The sequence below is a fragment of the Carcharhinus amblyrhynchos genome, chromosome 9, assembly GCF_965287045.1.
Source record: "Carcharhinus amblyrhynchos chromosome 9, sCarAmb.v2.hapA, whole genome shotgun sequence".
Taxonomy (NCBI): domain Eukaryota; kingdom Metazoa; phylum Chordata; class Chondrichthyes; order Carcharhiniformes; family Carcharhinidae; genus Carcharhinus; species Carcharhinus amblyrhynchos.
The window spans coordinates 67,314,473-67,336,514 of NC_137332.1; the positions used below are offsets into that span (position 1 = coordinate 67,314,473).

General features: G+C 42.8%; 1 protein-coding gene across 1 annotated transcript in view; it reads left to right on the forward strand.

Moving 5' to 3' along the window:
* The first annotated feature begins 3,239 nt into the window (after positions 1-3,239).
* Positions 3,240-22,042, forward strand: part of LOC145347903 (regulator of G-protein signaling 8-like) — a 52,873-nt gene continuing 34,070 nt past the window's right edge. Inside the window, exons 1-2 of the mRNA XM_080195862.1 lie at positions 3,240-3,470; positions 5,035-5,603. Of these exons, the coding sequence (XP_080051988.1) occupies positions 5,487-5,603 (117 nt within the window). The 5' untranslated portion in view covers positions 3,240-3,470; positions 5,035-5,486. The remainder of the gene's footprint in view (positions 3,471-5,034; positions 5,604-22,042) is intronic.

The following is a 22,042-nucleotide window of genomic DNA, read 5'->3' on the forward strand; positions in this document are numbered from 1 at the left end:
GTGACCTGTTTGACACAGGTCCGCACAGCTAATTGGGAGATGCCACTGGCATCTCTGCTGGGGGTCTGGAAGGAGCCAGTCGCATTAAAGTTCAGAGCGGCCGTCAATTAGACAGCCACCAAGAGTGAGTGCCCTGCCCTTCCCCACCTCTAGGTGCCAGGTCCTGCAACAGGTGGCACAGGTGTTGCTCTTTCTCCTTTTGGAGGCAGAGACGTTGGTGGCACACATAAGCCATTGGTGGTACCATAAGCATAGACATGGGTCAAGGGTGGAGGAGGAAAAACACATTGTTAAGATGGCGGCGTGGGCTCGTTGGGCCGAAGGGCCTGTTTCCCGCGCTGTGTTGTTCTTTGTTGTTCAGTGTCCGACATCTGTTCAAGTGACACTTGTGCACAGAATATCCAGAGTCTCTACTCCCTCCTTTTCCTGCGCAATCCCACCCCTCATCTCCGGGTGAATGGCGGCCACCTCCTACCTCTGGTGGTCATCTCCCTCTACTCCTGCAAGTGGTAAGGCCGGGCCTCCTGTGCCCGTAATTCTTCCTCCAACTCCTCCTACTCAGCTCCAGCAGCAACCAGTGCTGAGTCCCGGGTCCGTGCTGCAAGTCGGACATCGGAGACCCTGCAGAGCAACAGCTCCCTCCACACGCCCACACACACGCAGAGCCGCCACCGACCTGAGAAAGAAAACGGTCACAAAAAAGGACACCTGTAAGCAGCAGAGAGCTGTCGGATACTAAGCGTTCACTTCCTCACTAACTGTCACTGATGGAGCGCCCGAATCAGACTTTTATGGAGCATGTCTGTTTTGCAGCGATTTGGGATTGGCAAACATGGTGGTAAAGGGAGAAGTGCTGGTAAAGTTGGGCAGCCCGTTAATTCAATTTAAATGCATTCAAATACATTTAAATTGTCATCATACCTGTTTTGGGCATAGTCCCAATTGCATCCATTCCCAGGCCTTAGTAAAGAGGGAACTGGTGCAGAGGTGGGTGCGGATCACGCGACTCACCTCATGCCCAACTTTACCAAGTTTTCATGCCCGAAAAAGGGCACAACTTGATAATGAAACCGGGCCCTATGTGTCTAATGCCTGCACCATTCTCCCTTTCTAACTCCTACACCATTCTCTCCCTCTAACCCCTGCACATCTCTACCTTTCTAACACAGTTTTAGCAAGGAGCTGAAGGAAATCAGCATCAGTAGGGAAATGAATATCAAAGCAGTGGCACGGTGGTTAGCACTCCTGCCACACAGCATCAGGGATCCGGGTTCAATTCCGGCCTCGGGTCACTGCCTGTGTGGAATTGGCACATTCTCCCCGTGTCTGTGTGAGTTTCCTCCGGGTGCTCCAGTTTCCTCCCACACTCCAAAGATGTGGGGATTAGGCTGGCTGGCCATCCTATATTGCCCCTTGATGTCAGAGGGATTAGCAGGGTGAATACATGGCGTTATGGGGATAGTGCATGAAAGGATTAATAATGCCACCAATCAAGAAATTTGTCCTTGAGAACCAGAACACTATTGGGCACCAGGAAATAATCGTGGGCGGATTCTCCAATCTCATTCTTTCCAGCCCTGTTGTCCCTGGGTGGGATTGTTGTCAGTGCAGGTTTGATGGGTCAAATGGCCTCCTTCTGCACTGTAGGAATTCTATGCCTATGAGCAAAATACTGCGGATGCTGGAATCTGAAACAAAGTTGTTAGTAGAGAAATGGTTTTGGGGAAATTAATGGGATTGAAGGCAGATAAGTCTCCAGGTCCTGATAATTTTTATCCCAGAGTACTTAAGGAAGTGGCCCTAGAAATAGTAGTTATATTGGTGGTCATTTTCCAAATGTTTTTGGGCTCTTACAGATTGGAGGAGAGTAGCTAATGTAAAGCCGCTATTTAAAAAATGAGGTGGAGGGAAAACAGGGAATTATAGACCAGTGAGCCTAACGTCAGTACTGGACAAGTTGCTAGAGTCCACTATCAAGGATTTCATAACTCAGCATTTGGAAGGTAGTGGTATAATCAGACAAAGTCATTTGTTGAAAACCATCTCATATCTGAACCCAAACTTCTTGTGCTGCTCTGAGGGCATGGTGGAGGTTAAATGATCTTGTGAATGCAATCCACATCTTAGAAGCAGTGAAGGACGAAGTTGGCTCTCACAAAGAAATCTACCCTTCTGCTATTCAAAAACTTATTCAACTTAGGCTTATGTTGACTGAACCTTGTGTTCCAAACCTGATCAATCTAGTGTTATACGTGGCAGTCCATCATTGAGTCTGACCTCGTCCATTATGATTGTACATATTGCAAGATGCAGACCATGTAAGGATGGCAGATTTCCTTTTCTAAAGGATATTATAGTGAACCAGATGGGGTTTTATGACAATTAACAATAGTTTCATGGTCACCATTACTGAGACTAGCTTTCAAGTTTAAGTTTATTTATTAGTGTCACAAGTAGGCTTACTGAAATGAAGTTACTGTGAAAATTCCCTGGTCGCCACACTCCAGTGTCTGTTCGGGTACACTGAGGGAGAATTTAGCATGGCCAATGCACTTAACCAGAACATCTTTTGGAGGGAACCGGAACTCCCGGAGGAAACCCAGACAGATGCGGGAAGAACGTGCAAACTCCACACAGACAGTGATCCAAGCCAGGAATCGAATCCGGGCCTCTGGCACTGTGAGACAGCAGCGCTAAACACTATGCCACCATGCCGCCCAGATTTTATTAATTGAATTAAATTCCACCAGCTGCCAAAAGCTTTACACCTGGGCCTCTGAGGTACTACTCCAGTGATATCGTCTCTACGCTCCCACCTTCTCCTGTGCACAGAAGAAAAAGCAAAGCATTGAAAAGATTGTAACAGAACACTAATTCAAAATAAACCATGGCAACAGATGAGAGGTACATGTTCAAACTGGTGAAAAGCAGAGCCTGAGGTCAAGAAATTCTTGTATCACACAATTATCCTTCACACATTCTTGCAGCAATTTGTCTCACAGGTTTGCTGATTGAAGCTAGACTTCAGGATTTAAGCACATCATTCAGGTTTACCAAAAAAAATCAAGTTATTGATTACATGTGAAACCCTTGCCCGTCTGTTAAGGTGGAGGGAAATCTCCCAGGGGCACAATGCAAAATAGAGAAGAGTCCTCCCCAGTCTCCTAGCCAACATTCAACCCGCAACACCAGAGCAGACAAACTAGTGATGTAATGCTGCCAGGGAAAGGGATGGAGTCAGGAGTTTGGGAATGGAGTATGTGGTGGAGACCAAAGAAATACTGGAAGTATTCAGCCGGTCAGGCAGCATCTGAAACATGATTAACATTCCAGGTCGATGAGCTGTTGCCAGAAGTGGGAAAGATTGATAGTTTCGCCAAATTAGACTTTTTCTGGGTACGTGCGAATGAGGTTAGTTCTACAAGTAAATCTGGCCTGGGTGTGGATTCCTCAAGTGTTGCGAGTGGAAGGTGAGTCACTCCCTGTTAGAACTGTTTACAGGAAATGTTTAACTCGTAGTTAGTGGAAGAAGTTCTCCCTCATTTTGCAATTGGTTTTGAAGACTCGCTTTGCGGATGCATGCCACTGTAAACACAATCAGCAAATTTTGTGCCTTTTGTACTTCACTGTAAACTCAACGGGTCAATTTCTATCCTTGCTCTGAACATAGTGAGCTAGAAATTGGTCTGTGCCTATCTGTTTGGATGTGGAGATGCCGGCATTAGACTGGGGTAAACACAGTCAGAAGTCTCACAACACCAGGTTAAAATCCAACCAGTTTATTTGATAGTAAACTCACAAGCTTTCGGAAACACTGTACCTTCGTCAGGTGTGTGGACAAAGCCTGATGAAGGAACAGTGTTTCCGAAAGCTTGTGAGTTTACTATCAAATAAACTGGTTGGACTTTAACCTGGGTGTTGTGCGACTTCTTACTGTATCTGTTTGGGTGCAGGGATCAATTGCCAGACAATTTGCAACCATGGAGGTAGAAAGTATGCTGTCTCCTCATTTAGCTGATTATAGTGTGGATGCAAAAAGAGGACTGTGTTACTGGCTGCCTGAGTGCTCAACAAGGCTCTGAGCCGCAGTTGGATTTATATTCCGTGCCCAACAGGTTAAAGTTGATTTTGTACGGTAGTGTGAAGTAGTGAGAAAAATGAACATCTCTCCTGATTTTGAATATTTTACTAAATTCAGTGGAAATCAAAGTGGGGAAAGATGTAAAATGAGCCACTAACTCACTATCATGGTTTATCACAATGGCAAAAAACTGATATTATCCCGAATACCCCTAATATTCCCATATGGAGTTCAAATTTTTTGAATTATTTATTAGTGTCACAAGTAGGCTTACAAAGAAAATGAAAATTACAGCGCGGGAGCAGGCCCTTCAGTCCTCCAAACCTGCACCAAAATTAACATATTAACACTGCGTTGAAGTTACTGTGAAAATCGTCTAGTCGCAACACTCCAGCACCTGTTCAGGCACACTGAGGTAGAATTTAGCATGGTCAACGCTCCTACCCATCATGTCTTTTGGATTGTGGGGGGAAACTGGAGCACCCAGAGGAAACCCATGCAGACACAGGGAGAATGTGCAGATGCCACACCGACAGTGACCCAAGCCAGGAATCAAACCTGGGTCCCCAGCGTTGTGAGGTACCAATGCTAACCACGGTGCCACTGGGAATAGAGAAATTCAAACCTGAAAGAGTGAGCTTTTGTTAAGAACTTAATTTAGTGAGATTGTGGTAATGTGAATTATCTACATTTGTAAAAATATGATTTTAGGTACATTAAAAGGCTTAAATGTAACTTCTGTGTTAAATTTATAATAATTACGAATCCCAGTGGTTCCTTTTGGTCGTAAAATTAATTGGAGTTAAACACATAATAATGAGAATCCAGGCGCTCCTTATTTTTTGACTTTGAACCTCGTGTAGAGTTTATTGTATAGATTGGGCATACACACATGTAGCTTTCTGCCGCAGTCTAATTTATTTTTAAAAATTCTTTTATTCCTTCCACCACAGTTCCTGAAACAGCCTGCCAACATTTTAAGAATGCTGATACTCCCACAAAAGAACCTTTCAATGCATTTCTCAGCAGGAGGCTAGGCTTTTATCTTCAGGATCAAAATACTAAATAAGTGGCTTTACATGGCGATCTTTTCAATTCTGCCCCTCTCTTATCTCTCAGCTGCAAGCTAAACCACCTTAACACAAGCAAAAAAAAGAGCCTCCCTTCCTCCGTCTTCACCCTTCCCCCTCCCATGCCAGATGAATTTTGTATGTTTTCTGGGACTCTGAATGCATTACTGTCTCAAGCAAGGACACAGAAGGAGCTTGGTACAGACTGTGCCCTCGGAGACCGCAGGAGCCAACAATAGCGAAAGCTTGTTAGGATGCAAGGCTGGCACACAGACAGATCCCCCCAGTGAGCACCGAGTAAAGACAGAGCGAGCAATCTGGCTTCACACAATCTGATGTACCAAGAGGTACCCGACAGTTTAATTCAGAGCATTCCTGCTCCAGTGCCGACCACCGACTGCAAGAAAAGCCATTTTAGAGCTTCATTTACATTGTTTGCGAACACCAGAAAGGTAAGTCTTTCATGCATTGTTAATTGCCATGCAGTCTATAAGTGTGAATGAAAATGCTATATCACTGTAGGAGATAGTCCTTTCTTAATACAAAATAATTTATTGCAGCAGACCTTTCCAGGTCCATACTTCTCCTCTTTCACCTTACTTCTCGAGAATGATATCTGTTTTTCAATTGAATATCAGTGAATGTTGGAATGCTGACTTTGCTTATTTCCCTTAATTTTGAATGTGTCTGTAGAATGTAAAAATTATTATTAAAAGCAAATTAATTTGTCTTTTTGAGGTGGGGGAGTCCTTTGGAGATGTTAAATAGCTTTCTTTAAGAAGACAAAATAAAGATTTTGCACCTGAATAATTGAACAAAATTCTTTAGGGTGCTTCACTTCATTCCGTCCCATAGCAAGTAACACACTGAAACAGATCACCTAGTGAGAAAGTGAGAAGGCTACATACACACACATTTGAAGTATTAATATTTATGTTGCCACAGTGGTTGGCACTGCTACCTCACACAGCCAGGTACCCGGGTCTGATTCCCAGCTTAGGTCACTTGCTGTGTGGAATTTGTATGTTCTCCCCATGTCTGCATGGGTTTCATCCAGATACTCCAGTTTCCTCCCACAATCCAAAAGATGTGCTGGTTAGATGCATTGGTCATGCTAAATTCTCGCTCAGTGTACCTGAACAGACGCTGGAGTGTAGTGACTAGGGGATTTTCATAGTAACTTAATTTCAGTGCAAATGTAATCCTACCTGTCAGACTAATTTAAAAAACTTTAAAGTAAGCTATTAAAACTAAATATGCAGGCAGGCACCTGTCTGTCAAGTGGAACTGAACAGCTGGACAGGATCATGGAATATTTTCTTATGGATGCTAGTCTCTGGATGAGTAAATAATAAACGTGGTGTGCAGTGCACTGTATATCATGACTGAATGAGACTTCAATTCAGGGGTCACGATTGTCAAGATCTGCATTATATGTTCTTCAGATGTTGAAGTGTGGATATATCCTAGGTATTGGTCAGCACCCATACTCATTTTTATAGAATGTGCATAGGCTACACACAGCTAGCGACAGCCATACCTCCGAAACAAGTCACATTTGTAGTGTCTATTAGAGGCACAAAACAATGGATTTCTAGATTACAAAGAACTTGCATTTATTCAACCCCTTTCACAAGCTCAGGATGTCTCAAAGCACTTCAGAGCAGATCCTTCATATTAGTAAGTATCGGTGTAATGTAGGAAACATGGCAGCCAATTTGTGCACAGCAAGGTCCCAGAAACAGGAATGCAGTAAATAACTAGATAATTAGTTTTTTAAAATTAAAATAATGCTGCTTTGAGTGAAAAGTATTGGCCTTACCACTGGGAAAATCCCCCATTCTTTTCAAATACAGGATCTATTGCAACTAACAGATGGACATCGGTTTAACTTCTCTTCAGGGAGACAGTACCGAAGACAATGCAGCACTCCCTCGATGTCACTTGTATGATGTACTTAACTGCCTGCATTTGGGCTTGAAACTGTGATATAGAATCATGGAAACCCAATAGTGCAGAAGGAAGCCACTCGGCCCTTGGAGCCTGCACCGACAACAATCCCACCTCAGACTTATCCCTGTAACTCCACATATTTACCTCGCTAATCTCTCTCACCCACGTATCCAGAGACATTAAGGGGCAATTTAGGATGGCCAATGTACCTAAACCGCACATCTTTGGACTCTAGGCGGAAACCGGATCACCCAGAGGAAACCCACACAGACACAGGGGGAATGTGCAAACTCCACACAGTGACCCAAGTCAGGAATCGAACCCAGGTCCCTGGAACTGTGAGGCAGCAGTGCTAACCACTGTGCTACTGTGCTGCTAGATGAGAATGCTGCCACCTGAGCCAAAACTGACTCCTAGAAAGTGGAAACATGCAGAAACACAGCTTCACCTATCATGTCATTTAATCACATAGCTGGCAAGCCACACACTACGTCAGGACAGACGGATGCTAAAATAAGTTCCAATATGGTCCACAAGGAGCAGACAACCTTAACACATTTTTTTGAAAAGTAAATGATCAATGTTTGGAGAATAATGAACAATTTGATAGCGAATGATATTTACCAATTGGGCAGCATGGGGAAACAAAAAATTAAATACCAACATGGTTACAAAGTATTATTTTAACATTTGGCCCCCCCAAAAAAATTAAGAGAGTTGACAAAGTAAAATTGCTTCACAGCTAAAATATTACCACTATGCAAAGATAGATTGTATTTGGAGGCAGCGCTTTGGCAGACTGTCCGCACTGGAATAAATCCCAGTGTTTATAGCCACAGGCCTTTTTAGCATTCTTAGCTCCAGCTTTCTCAAAAGGGAAACAAATGGCTGACTTTCTGAGTGATGGAGCATATCATTGCTAAGACATCTGCGCAGCATTCCATCCTGTAGCATTTACAGAACCCTTTCAACCCAACTCTGATTGCATTCATTGCACTTGGTCCACTGCCTGTGCAACGTGCACATTACAAAGAGAGAAGAGAAGCTTTGATTAGGCTTTCCTGCAGACCATTTTTTCAAGCTGTGTTGCTTCTAGCAGAGGACCCTGCTTATCCCCCACTGTCTTTCCTGTCAAATTTTTCAAACATCCTATGCTTTATGCTGAAGCTTACATTGAGACAAGTATTTGGTTGGATTTATTTTGGAACCTTCAGTTTTTGTTTCCATGATCTCCTCTTTAACTCACCCCTATTCCATCGAAGACCATGCACAATTCTCTGTTCTTGATGGTTCAAACAGCCTCGGTTGCAACCCTTCACCAGTGCTGCACACTGACATGATCTTTGAAACTTAACGCAACATTAGTAGTAGGAACTACTCTCTGGCTTTTGCTCCCTCCAATGTGGGAAGAAACTGGGTGCCTCACCTGAGTTATCAGGAACTTTAAAGTAAAGTTTATTTTATTTAGTAAAGTTTATTTATTTATTAGTCACAAGTAGGCTTACATTAACACTGCAATGAAGTTACTGTGAAATTCCCCTAGTCGCTACTGTTTGGGTACAGTGAAGGAGAATTTAGCATAGCCAATGCACCTAACCAGCACACGTTTCAGACTATTGGAGGAAACCCATGCAGACACGGGGAGAATGTGCAGACGCCACACAGACAGTGACCCAAGCCGGGGTGCCTGGCACTGTAAGGTAGCAGTGCTAACCATTGTGCCATCATGCCACCCTAATGACAAGGAGCACACAAGGTTTATTTACATGAGATTGAAAGGAGATGCTAGTCAGAAGCATTGCTTACAGGGGATAACAGCTTGAAAAAGCCTAGCGGGTGAACCATGTGACAAGATGCTGACACAGATATATTCTCTAATTTACGAGGCTGCATGAAGCCATTGTGCTGTTAAGTCAACATTTGCCATTAATGACCTCTGCTCTGGCTCAGCCACATTCATCAGCTGGATGATGCCACAGGCCTTCAGTACAGTCAACTGGCCAAAAGGCCAAAGCCTGCTGGGCATCCATACCTCCACGAAGGCACATCAGCGAGTGAGATATGAAGATGGCATCATTGACACTGACACCTAGGGGATGGTGGCTGATGGCCATGACTTCTGGAGGGGCATAATTGGAAGAAGTGAATGAGAATGGAAAGCTCAGCTTGTCGAGGAGAGGGCCCAGTGGGAACGAGACACCAGTGAATCCTGCGCCTTCTCAGCCCACTGTCTTCCTCTGAAGCAAATATCACAGACGCTGCCAGTGGGGATCCTGAGTCACACCAGGCAATATTCAACAGAGAGCTGACAATCAGGGTGCAAACAGTTGCCTTATGAGATGCCTTTTACTTTGTTAGCCATTTAGTTGAGGCAAAACTCCCCCTGCTATCAGCTTAGCTGAAAACTGATTCATCTCTGCCCCATAAGGTAGTCTGATCCAATTCTGCCCCAAAGTAAATCTAAAATGGTTCATTATTATACTAAGTTATAAAGAATAATAAATACATCATGAGACTGAGAGCTCATTTCAACTGTTAACGGCTGTTAATGAGTGCCAAATCACCATGGAACAAACTTATGATTGTGGTCACATGAAACTCTTTTGACTGCTATCTCAGAGGCTACAATGCAAATAGGAAGCAGAGAATTTTCAGACAAACGAGTTAACAGGGTCTATCTTACCAGCTTGCCACACCAACTGAGCTGTAGGAAGAGAGGGAAGGGGGAACTCTGTATCAGGGAGTGGGGATTGGGATCAGCTGGGGCAGCAATGGGGGAAGGGTGGTTGCTGAGGATAACTGGGGCGGTGATTGGGAGGGGATGTGATATCTGTGTGGGAGGGTGATACCTATGGGAAGATGTTGGGGAGGGACGGGAGATTTTCCAATGCACTATGTGCACTGTGCGCACAATGTACGCAGTGCACCTGGAGATTGGGGCGCCTGCACAGTAGCACCCCTAAAGCTGGCTTCCCAATAAGAGTAGGCTCCACCCATTCCGGCTGTTGGCATGAATCACATTTGGGCTCTTTTTTTCTAAGTGTCATAAGATTGCCTCTGGGAGCTCACCCAAAAAATGGCAGCAAATCACCCCTGTTTTCATGCTCATTTGGCACTTAGTATTTCTTTGGTAAGTTCACCCCACCCCAAACAAGTTTATTATTAATATTATACTACGTGACTTCAAACCAACTCTATTCACCAATAAAAAGAGGCCAAAGTTAGGACCCAATAGTTACTGTAATCATATGGCCAATCATATCAAAACTTGTGGAACCTGTAAGAAGTGATACTATCAATGTGAATCACAAACCTGGAGCAGTTCCCTCAGCATTGGCCAGCATTCTCGTTGGTCATCTTATCACATCTATCACCTATGCAACTTGATGTCCTTCTTTCTCAGAAGATGTAATCAATGACTCACAATTAACAAACGAATACTCAACTTTAGAGTGAAATAGTATGCATATAAATGGAACTAGTCCCGATGCTGGTAAGTAACATCAAATGGTAATGTTTGCTCTGCTGATAACACTCCTTGTACAGAATGAGAATTCCCTTACCTGAGAGATAAGCTGCAATCAGTTCATAAAGATAACTGGACAAAATCGGATACAGTAAAAACTTTGCCAGCACTGAGGAGACCATTGATAATTTCTTTTAAGAAAGCTAAGCCTCATTCTATTAATGTTGTCAGCTCTCAACTCCTGGTTGCATTGATCATAGCTGCAATGTGTGTGAAGTATGTGAGCATAAGAAGGTGTGGAAATGCTCACAGGTTGATAAGATTTTAAACTTGATCCCAGTGTCATTGTGTGAAAACTACTTATGCCCAGTGAGGAGATATCATTCTCGGCTTGGCAGAGAAATCATCTCTTTTGCTTTCTCATTTTCCAAACCCACCTTGGGGATAGCAAGATAAAGGCAAAACTGTGGATGCTCTGACAAAGGGTCATCCTGACTCAAAACATTGGCTCTATTCTCTCTCCGCAGATGCTGTCAGACCTGCTGAGTTTCTCCAGAATTTTCTGTTTTTGTTGGGGATAGCAATTCTTGATAAGATCCGTATCAGGGCCAAATGACACACCGCTACCTATTCACTTTGTTAGGTTTGCAGATTAACACAACTACAAAATACTAGTGCTTAAACCAAATTTTCATAAGGATAATAAAAACACAGGAACAGAGAAGTTGCAGCACTTTGATATTCAAGCTAAAGGTTTGATTATTTTAAGAAAAAGTATCAGTCCCTAAGTTTCACAAACCACTTGTCTATGAAATGTTCTCTCAGACACAGTGATCACCTGGAATTCTTTGTTGAGTTAAGTACATCTTGCCAAATCAAGATTTGAGAAGTGTATTTTAGACTATGGGAGCTGGTCAGAATTGATTAGCCAATAATATTTCCCCAAGCTGTCCTGACATCCCAGCGAACAAAGGTGTCTTTTCTCCTACGTTGCTATGTCACATGCAGCAATTTTTAAAAATATACATTACTGAACAAAGTTGAAGACTGGGAATGACTGAACAACTTTATTCTATTCCCATAATAAATTCTAAATAAAAATAAATTCTATAGGAAACAGCAAGAAAAAGCGAGATAAAAAGTAACTTTCTGAAATAAAATCCGTATTTCCCACTGGCAGATACAGTGGGCCATTTAAATTATTGTTTACTTTGATGGGACCATAATATCCTACTAAGAGGGAGGGTATGGAGTAATGTTCTAAAATAGTTTCTGTCTCACATTCTCTCCAATTTTGCTCTACGTCCAGTTACTGTTTATAATAAGTTCAGAAAAAGGCCTTTCAGCCCAACTGGTCTATACTAGCATTTACGCACCATACAAGTTTTCTTCCTACTTCATCTAACCTGATCAAGATAACCTTATATTCTTTTCTCCCTCGTGTGCTTGTCTAGCTTCTCCTTAAATGTGTCTTTTCTATCAATCTCAACTACTCCACTTTCTCACCACTCTTTGGCTGAAGAGGTTTCTCCTGAAGTTCCTACTGAGTTTAGTATTGACTAGCTTATATTCATGACCTCTGGTTTTGGACTTGTCCAAAAGTGGAGATGGAAACATTTTCTCTACATCGAAGCTATCAAAACCTTTCATTATCTTAAAGGCCTCTATCAGGTCATCCTCAGCCTATTTATTTCTGGAGAAAAAGCCGTAGGCTGTTCTGCCTTTCCTGATAAATGTATCCTCTGGAGTCAAATATTATTCTTCATTACACCTTCTCTTGGTCGGTCTATAGCTTTCTATAACATGGCATCCAGACTTGTGCACAGTACTCCAAATGTACCTCCATGTTTCTGGATTAACCTGGGCAGCACGGTGGCACAGTGATTAGCACTGCTGCCTCACAGCACCAGACACCCGGCTTCAATTCTGGCCTCGGATCACTCTCTATGTGGAGTTTGCATGTTTTCTAGGTGCTCTGGTTTCCTCCCACGCTCCAAAGATGTGCAGGTTAGGTTGATTGGCCATGATAAATTACCCCTTAGTATTAGTGTCACCCCTTAGGGTAAATATGTGGGGTTACAAGGATGGGACCTGGATGGAATTGTTATTGGTGTAGGGTCAATGGGCTGAATGGCCTCCTTCTGCACTGTAGAATCCATGATTCTACTGCAATGTGTTGCCATGAGTATCATGTCTTTCCAAACTGAGTTTTGATGACTGGGAATTAAATGCTGTGTTCTAGCCCACCTTCAAAAATACCTAATTAACTGCCAAGTACTTAGGGGCACCCTGAGGTTGTGAAAGATACTATATCTTCCTTTCTTTCTCTTTATTCTGCATGTAGAAGTTCAGTAGTTAATGCCAGCTTACCTATTTGATATTTGCTGATTGTGAGAGCTTGCTGTGTGCAAATTGGCTGCAGTGTTCCCTACATGACAAAAGGGACTGCACTAGAAAAAGTACTTCATTCGTTGTCAATTTCTTTGCGATACCTGGTGGTCAAGAAAAGCACTATATAAATGAAAGTCTTTCTTTCCCCTCTGTTCACAGCCAGTTAGGCATTTTTGAAGTATGGGCTACAACATAGTCATCAAAATTCCAAAAACTCAGTTTGGAAGGATAAGTTACCATGGCAACACACTGCAGTAAAATTATAGAATCTACAGTGCACAAGGAGGCCATTTGGCCCATTGAATCTGCACCAGCACCAAAACAAGCCCACCCTAGGCGATGGCCTAGTGGTATTATTACCAGACTATTCATCCAGAAACTCAACTAATGTTCTGAGATCCCAGGTGCGAATTCCGCCACTGCAGATGGTGGAATTTGAATTCAATAAAGAAATATCTGGAATTAAAAATATACTGATGACCATGAAACCATTGTCGATTGTGAGAAAAATACATCTGGTTCACTAGTGTCCTTTAGGGAAAGAAGTCTGCTGTCCTTACCTGGTCTGCCTACATGTGACTCCAGAGCCACAGCAATGTAGTTGACTCTCATCTGCCCTCCAGGCAACTTGGAATGGACAATAAATGCTGGTCAGCCATCTACGCCCATGTCCCACAAATGAATTAAAAAAACTCATGCCCTCCAACTGTAGGGATACTGAATAACAGTCAGGAGAAGGAACGCTGACTGATGTCCATTCTGCCAGCAGTAGTGTTACTGAAATGAATTACAATTATGGATGGGAGCCGCTAGCTCCAGCGCAGACATGAGATCATATTACTCACCTTCCAGAGTTGCAGCTAAAGGAATTTCAAATGTAACCATCAGTGGTGAATGACAATAGGCTCATTGGCAGTGACTGGTATCAATATTAAGATCAATTCTCCACACTTTCATAGAATTATACAATCATAGAAATCCTACAGTGCAGAAAGAGGCCATTTGGCCCATCGTGTCTGCACCAACCACAATCTCACCCAGTCACTGAACATCAGGCTGGGGAAGAAACAATACATGACTTAAAATTCAAATTTCATAGTAATAGTTAGAATTTAACATGGTTTACAATTAGAACGTATAAAAAGGGCTGGCTGATGTTCAGCACCGTCTTAAAACACTTGATCACAAGTGGTGAAAGGAACATTAATAGGAGAGACAGAACGCATAAATTTACCTCCTTTCTATGTCATACTTGCATTACAAAAAAACCAAGTGCATTTTAAATATAGTGTAAGGGGAATGACATGTGATCACTTGTGCTTCGTAAAGTGTTGCAGGCCCTAGGTAGGCAATAGGATTTTCCAACTGCCCTCGGACTGAGAAGGAGGATGAGGAAGGGAATGGAGGGAAAAGAAAGACACCAAACATCGCAAAGCAATTGACAACCAATGAAGTACTTTTTCTAGTGCGGTCCTTTTTGTCATGTAGGGAACACGGCAACCAATTTGCACAGAGCAAGCTGGTACACATTGTAATGATCAGATAATCTGTTAGCCAGGTACCCAGGAATACCTTTCTTGATCTTCTTCAGGGTAATGCCAAATCTTTTGTTTCGCATTTCTCTTTTTGCATTCAGACAAAGCAGGCAGATGATGTCTTGGTTTGATCTCTTATCTGAAGGACAGGATCGCCAACAGTGCAGCACTCCCTCAGTACTGCATTGGGCTATCAGCCTTAATTTTTTTATTTGAACCCACTACCTCCCAATTCAAAGGCGGGAGTGATACTAATTGAGCCACAGCTGGCAGAGAGGGAAAAAAGAACCACCTAAAATTACCTTCCTCTCCCACTATCCTTACCCCAAATGTTCTCCAGTATAAGAAGAGACCCTTCAGCCCAATGTTGCTTTGCCTGCTCTCCGAAAATACCATCCAATTGCCCCCACTTTCACAGAATAGCTTTGATGTGAAGATGCTGGCATTGTACTGGAGTGGGCACAGTAGCCTGGTGTTGTGAGATTTCTTACAGAATGGTTCGATGGTGCTGTTCTTAAATTATCTGTTACACTGCACAAGTAAAAATAACAGCGACAAAGCAAGGACATGGGCTTGGAGAAGTAGAAAGAAAATCCTCAGTGTTAAATGAAAGGAATGTCTAGACTCTTGCAAACATGCCAGCAATTTGAATAAAAGATATTTTATGCTGTAGCTTCTGAAAGTCGAGCTGTCATCTTTCTCTCTCACAAGACAGAACATTTAAGCTGCTTATTATTTTGATGGGAATATAAGAGAAGAGTTGGAAAATTGTTAACGGTTTAACAAAGGCTGGCACCATTATAGGCAGACTCATCAGTTACTGAGTGATCCAGTCGCTTCATTCAGCCTCAGAAAATATGGAAGATTTATTTTTAGGGAAGGCAATTTGTTGCCACTCAGATCAGGTGTGAACTCTGGGACATTATTTGTGGGCAGCTGTGTCAATCCCGCGGTGCTGTACCATCCATGGTGCACTGCATCAAGGCATTTGATGTACCATGTCCAACTGATTACTGCAATGGAGCTACATAGTGGAACAGTGTGGTTGACTCTCAACTGTCTTCTAAGGACAATTAGGGATGGGCAATAAATGCTGGCCATCCAGCGATGTCCATGTCCCACGAATGAATAAAAAAACTAGGAAGACCAGCAATAAGACAACACCTGGAGCATCACTGGAACATCAGGGCATGAAAGTGACTAACAGATTGTCGGTGCAGTTCATACTTTCAACATTAGAAGGTCAGGCTTAATTGGCAAGATCATTAAAGTTAACTGCTTATTTTCATATGGAAACTGCAGAAAGGGCACAGCTACTTGTACACTTCGAAATAAACACCTGGGTTCAGACAGAGGGCTGACTGCGCATTGCTGGGACGAGTTTGATGCTCAGAAATACATACACGTAGAAAAATCTCTCGAAACAGTCTTGTTCAAATCTGTGGTAGAGCAGTGTGTTCACTTTTAGATCAGGAATGCTTTCTCACTCAATAATAACACCTATTCATCATTAGCGTAACACCACGAGAGATTATGCAAATTTTTTAAATCCCAATGGGCTTGTTAACGTGGCACATCTGCAAGATGCAATCCAACCCTCCTGGGAAGATTTATGTAATTAGCGGTGTTTGGAAATGTTCACAGATTCAGCTTTAAACTACCCGGCTGTCAATGAATTAACACTCTTGGAACATTGCTGGGTCTATACGGCACTTTTGGTTTGCAAACTATTGTCGACTGCAAAAAAAAAATCAGCTGATATCTTGTTTTACATCAATTTAAAGTTCGCACTTTGTATAGCAAGTTAGAACCAAGTGACAAATTACATTTCCTTCAGTCTTCACTTTCCCTGCAAGGGTTCCTTCATTACAGTGGAAATATCAGTGATATGATCCAGGCGGTTATAGGATTCATGTTCCCTGCCACATGCAGCATAGCACACAAACATGGGAAGAAGAGAAACAGTAGAACAGATCCCAAAAGTCTTATCACCATGGAAACTAACTGGACCATGTAATTCCACAAATTATGAAACAAGGTTTCATCATATTTACGAGAGAATATTAAATCAGGAGACGCCTTGCTGGATCTGTCATTTGACAATTCTGGTTCTCAAGATTCCTTAGGAGGGGCAAACGAGGCCTTAGCCGTGCAGATCCTACACCACCCACTTTTGCTTGCCATTGCAAAATGAAATCATTAGATTCATGGAAATGATGAAAAATGTGAATATTTTTCTGATCTTCCTCTACGAAAGTGAGACATTCCAACCCCACCATTGCAGAACCCACCACAGCGGGTGGGTGGGGGGAATATGGTGGGATAGCCAAAAGACTTCCGGCAGAACTGGACAATTTCAGCGATGGGCAAGGCCAGAAAATCCCACTCTAAATCTCATTCATTTATGTGCATTCATGAAGTATCATATGGACGTTTTAATCTATGTCAGAAATAAAAGGGAAGACATTTTCATATTGTGAACAAAGACCACAAAGACTATAAACTATAGGAGCTGAACGCCCTGGCATTCAGTGAGAGCATGACTGATTTGATGTGATAATCCTCAACTCCACTTTCCCAAATAATCTCCATGATCCTCGCTTCCCCTTACTGATTAAAAATCTATCTATCCGTATTTATTTGAAACATTGTTATAAAATCATCACAATCTTCTTCTTCTGACAAACTAATCTCCCATCTACATTAATCCAGCAAAATCAATGTTAACATCAATCTTACTGATTAAAATTCATTGTCATTGCTCACACTTAGATCAAGCCGCACTGCTTATGGGAGCGGTCTGGTTATGCAACCTCACACGAATGCTGGGGATAAGCGTTCTGGTCCATTCTCTCGTTTGGGTGTACTTTTGCGCATTAAAATTTATTCATTGGTGTCACTCGTAGACTTACATTAACATTGCAATGAAGTTACTGTGAAAACCCCTCGTTGCCAAACTCCAGCGCCTTTTTGGGTACGCTGGAGGAGAATTTAGCATCACCAATGCACCTAACCAGCATATCTTCTGGATTGTGGGAGGAAACCAGAGCACCCAGAGGAAACCCACGCAGACATGGGGAGAACGTGAAGATGCCGCACAGACAGATCCTGGCACTGTGAGGCAGCAGTGCGAACCACAGTGCCACCATACCACCAATGACTTGCTTTTCGGGCCAGCCAGAGGACTACTGGAGGATCCTCGTGGATCACCAGTGATCCTGGGATGGGATGACAGGGCCATGCGTTGGGTAGAATCATTCCAGAGGAAACAGCCAGTTTAACCTCCTGTTAAACACAGAGCAAGGGTGGGGGCTGATTCTATTTCCTTCCATTTGCATCGAAACAATAAGAAACAAGGTGTTCGTTATTTAGCCATTAAGTGCACTGAAGAATAAGTCAAAACAAAGGGAGTGACTAAAGAAGGTTCAGTGGCCCTGAAAGCCTTTGATCAACTTTCTGAATCAGGCCTTTTGTCTTGCTGCTGGGTTATGCAACGCACAATAAGAGCATTTGTTTTGTTGAGATTAGTTATTTTACTTGTTCACAACAGCCACTCTGTCTAAAGGCTGACTTGGAAAGCGTTTCCTTTTACCACTTTGTCAGCGGAGCGCTGTTGTGTTCGGACATCAGTTTGGCAACACGCCTTCCCCTCTCCCAACAATAACTTATTGTGCTGGGCCATTTGTGGGTGCAGACTTTGTGATTGGAAACATTAAAAAAACACATACACTCATTGAAGTAATGTGTTTTTCACTGCCATGTCGGAGAGACCATTCCAAGCATTTAATCATCAGAGTCTTTAAGTGTATAACTGTTTCAAGCAGTGACAGACCAATTTCATACTGATCAAAGGATGCCAAGTAAAATTGCTGTTTCATTTCTTGTTGAGTATCTGATTTCAGATAACATATGCTTGTTTTCCCTCTGGAGTTCGGCAGCCCTCCCTGCGCCTGCCCAGTATTGTCCACTACATTATTGCCCCATGGACAATAGGGGCCATTTTCACTAAGTCCTCCCCTGCTCGGTGACCTGAGCTTTGGCAGTCAAACCAGCAGTGGAGGTCAGTGCAGCACATGTACCGAATATTGTCCTGGGGTGATCACTCTTCCATACCCTCCCAGCAAGAGCACCAGAAAGGGCACACTTGCTTTAAGGAACTCAGGCTTAAGTGGAATAAAAGCAGAAAATGCTGGAAATACTCAGCAGGTTTGTCAGCCCACGTGGAGTGAGAAATATTAATGTATTCAGTCAATTGTCTTTCATCAGGGTTGGCAAATGTTAAAGTGAGTAATGGGTTTTAAACGAGTGAGAGGGATGGGGTAGGTGAAAGAGCAAAAAGAAAGATCTGTGACAGCGTGGGGGGCAGGCGGGATTAGATACTAAATGGGATGACAGTGCAAGGCCAATGGGAGCAGCAATAGGACAAGTAGAAAAACAAAAGGAGTGCCCAGCAGACGTGTGAATGGTACAAAGATGAAATGCTGCTGCTCAGAAGAGAAATAAAATGAAAGTTTTAAAGTTTATTTATTAGTCACTAGTAAGGCTTACATTAACACTGCAATGAAGTTACTGTGAAATTCCCCTAGTTGCCACAATCTGGCACCTGTTTGGGTCAATGCACCTAATCAGCACATCTTTCAGAATGTGGGAGGAAACCAGAGCACCCGGAGGAAACCCACGCAGACACAGGGAGAACATGCAGACTCCACACAGACAGTGACCCAAGTCAGGAATCAAACCCAGATCCCCAGTGCTGTGAAACTGCAATGCTAACCACCATGCTACTGTGCCACCCCACGGGCGATGAGGAGAGAAAGCGAAGAATTGCAGGAAATAAAGTGGGGACAGTGGTTAGCACTGCTGCTTCACAGAGCCAGGGGCCAGATTTCGCTTCCCGGCTTGGGCCACTGTCTGTGCCAAGTCTGCACATTCTCCCTGTGTCTGCATGGGTTTCCTCTGGGTCCTCCAGTTTCCTCCCACAGTCTTAAAGCAGTGCTAGATAGGTGCATTGGCCTTGCTAAATTCTCCCTCAGTGTACCCAAACAGGTGCTGGAGTGTAGCGACTATGGGGACTTTGACAGTAACTTCATTACGGTGTTAATGTAAGCCTGCTTGTGTCACTAATAAATAAACAAACAAATAAATAAATGTTGAAATCAGTGTTGAGTCCAGAAGACTGTGAAGTTTCCAGTTGAGGTGCTGTTCCATGAACTTGTGTTGAGCTCCACTGGGACACTATAAGTGGTCAAGGAAGCGAGGTCAGACTGGAAACGAGCTTTAGAATTAAAATGAATGACAGATGATCAGAAACTGAAGGTTTGAATAGAAATTTTCCACAAAGCAGTCACCAATCTGTGTTTAATCTCTCCAGTGTAGAGGAGACCACATTTTGAGTGGTGAATACAGATTCTAGATTGGAAGAAGTACAATTAAATCACTGTGTCAGCTGAAGGCAGTATTTGAGGATTTGAACAGTGAGAGGGAAGGTGGATGAAGGCGGGTGTTGCATCTCCTATGCATACATGGAAAGATTGAATTGAATTGAACTGATTTATGATTGTCAAATGGATTGGGATACAGTGAAAAATATTGTTTCTTGTGCTTTACAGACAAAACATACTGTTCATAGAGTACATGGGGGAGAAGGAAAGGATAGGATGCAGAATATAGTGTCAAGTTATCAATAGGTGAGGAAAAAGTTCAGCTTAATTTGTGGTAGGACCATTCAAAAGTCTGATGGTAACAGGAAAGAAGCTATGTTTGAGTGTCGGGTAATAGAAGAGTAGAAAAGGATGTTACAGAGAGAATGGCCCCTTTGGAATGCTGAAAGTGGAAGGGAAGGTATGCTTGGTGGTGATGTAGAAATGGCGGAGGTTTACTAATTGAACACAGACCAGGGTGGGAGAGTGAGGGGTTTGAAGGTGAGGACAGGGAATCCTCTCATGGTTCAGGGATGGAGGGGAAAAGGAAAGAGTGGAATTAATTGCTCAGAATGGGACAGACATAGTTAAGGACTCTGTGAAGCATAGTGTCATGATGGGTGGTAGGGTGTTTATTTGAGAAAAAAGGAAGACATATCAGAAGTTCCAGTATAGAAGGTAGCATCATCAAAATAGATACAATACAGGTGGAGAAACTGGGAAAATGGATGCAAAGTGGCATCTGAGGATGTGTAGTCAAGACGTGTAGTCAAACTCAGCACTCACCACCATTTAAATCAGTGCCATAACAGGCAATGGCTGAAATTCTCCAACGTTGCTTGCGGTTGGGATTTTCCTCTCCTGCTGCAGTGAATGGAGATTTGGCTGAATGCCAAATTCTTCATTCTCGCTGGCAGCAATAATGAAGTGTGCAAGACAGGACAACTCTGGCCAATGACTTTCCTAACAAAGCCACGAGAGAAGAAAGGAGGAAAAGTTACATTGAAAACTGCCACTTAGACGTAGTCCATGGGCAGGCTGGAAAGCTCCTGCCCTGTCTGCTGTGTGAATCGTAACAGGCAGGACAGAAAACTTGGTGGACCACTTAAAGATCCATTGAGCTTGGGCGGGAATTTCCGGTCTTGGGTCACGCGCAGCTGGAAAATCCCGCCCAATGTTCCACTCCATTAATTCCATGCAGGATATCATCAATGCTCCACAGCTACTGGAACCAAATGTATTCCTGCCACATCAAAGTATTTACTATTTCACAATCTCAGACTGGCATTTCAGTTGTGACAGGAGGTGAAATTCCAGTAATGTTACAGTTTCTCCTTGAATTTTGCTGAAGGTTTATGGAAAAAGCCTCAATACTTCCCATTCAAATGCAAATTAAAAAAAAGTTGAAAGATCACCATCTTGATATAGGTTAGGATAACAAATGAAAGGAGGGCACATGTTTCCCACTGTCACAGCACCAGAGACCTAGGTTTGATTCCTGGCTTGGGTCACTGTCTGTGCGGAGTTTGTGCATTCTCCCTGCGTCTGCGTGGGCTTCCTCTGGGTGCTCTTGTTTCCTCCCACGTTCCAAAAAACATGCTGGTTAGGTACATTGGTCATACTAAATTCTCCCTCAGTGTACCTGAACTGGCACTGTAATGTGGCAACTAGAGGATTTTCACAGTAACTTCATTGCAGTGTTAATGTGAGCCTACTTGTGACACTGATAAATAAGCTTTAAAAAAAATCTTTACATACAAGAAATTTGATAATGCTTTTGCAATGAAATCACGCGCTTTGATGCAAATTTCAACATTGCATCGCTCTATTTGGGGAACATTTATGAAACACTTGTCATAAAGGCAAATCAATTAATTATTCAAAAACAAAATGTCCTGTACTGTCAATTCTTAGGAACGTAAAAAGGAGGGAATGAATCTGTGGAGTAAAATAGTCAAATTTGCACTAAAATAATGAAGAAAAATTGTTTGGTGTTCAAAAGGTCTATGATCAGCAAACTGTGACCTGAAATAGATTATCAAGTGAGTTAGTGAATTATTTTAGAATAACAAATAGCTTGAGATGAAGTAACTTTGTAAATTTTTAAAAGTAAACAGCAACTTGAG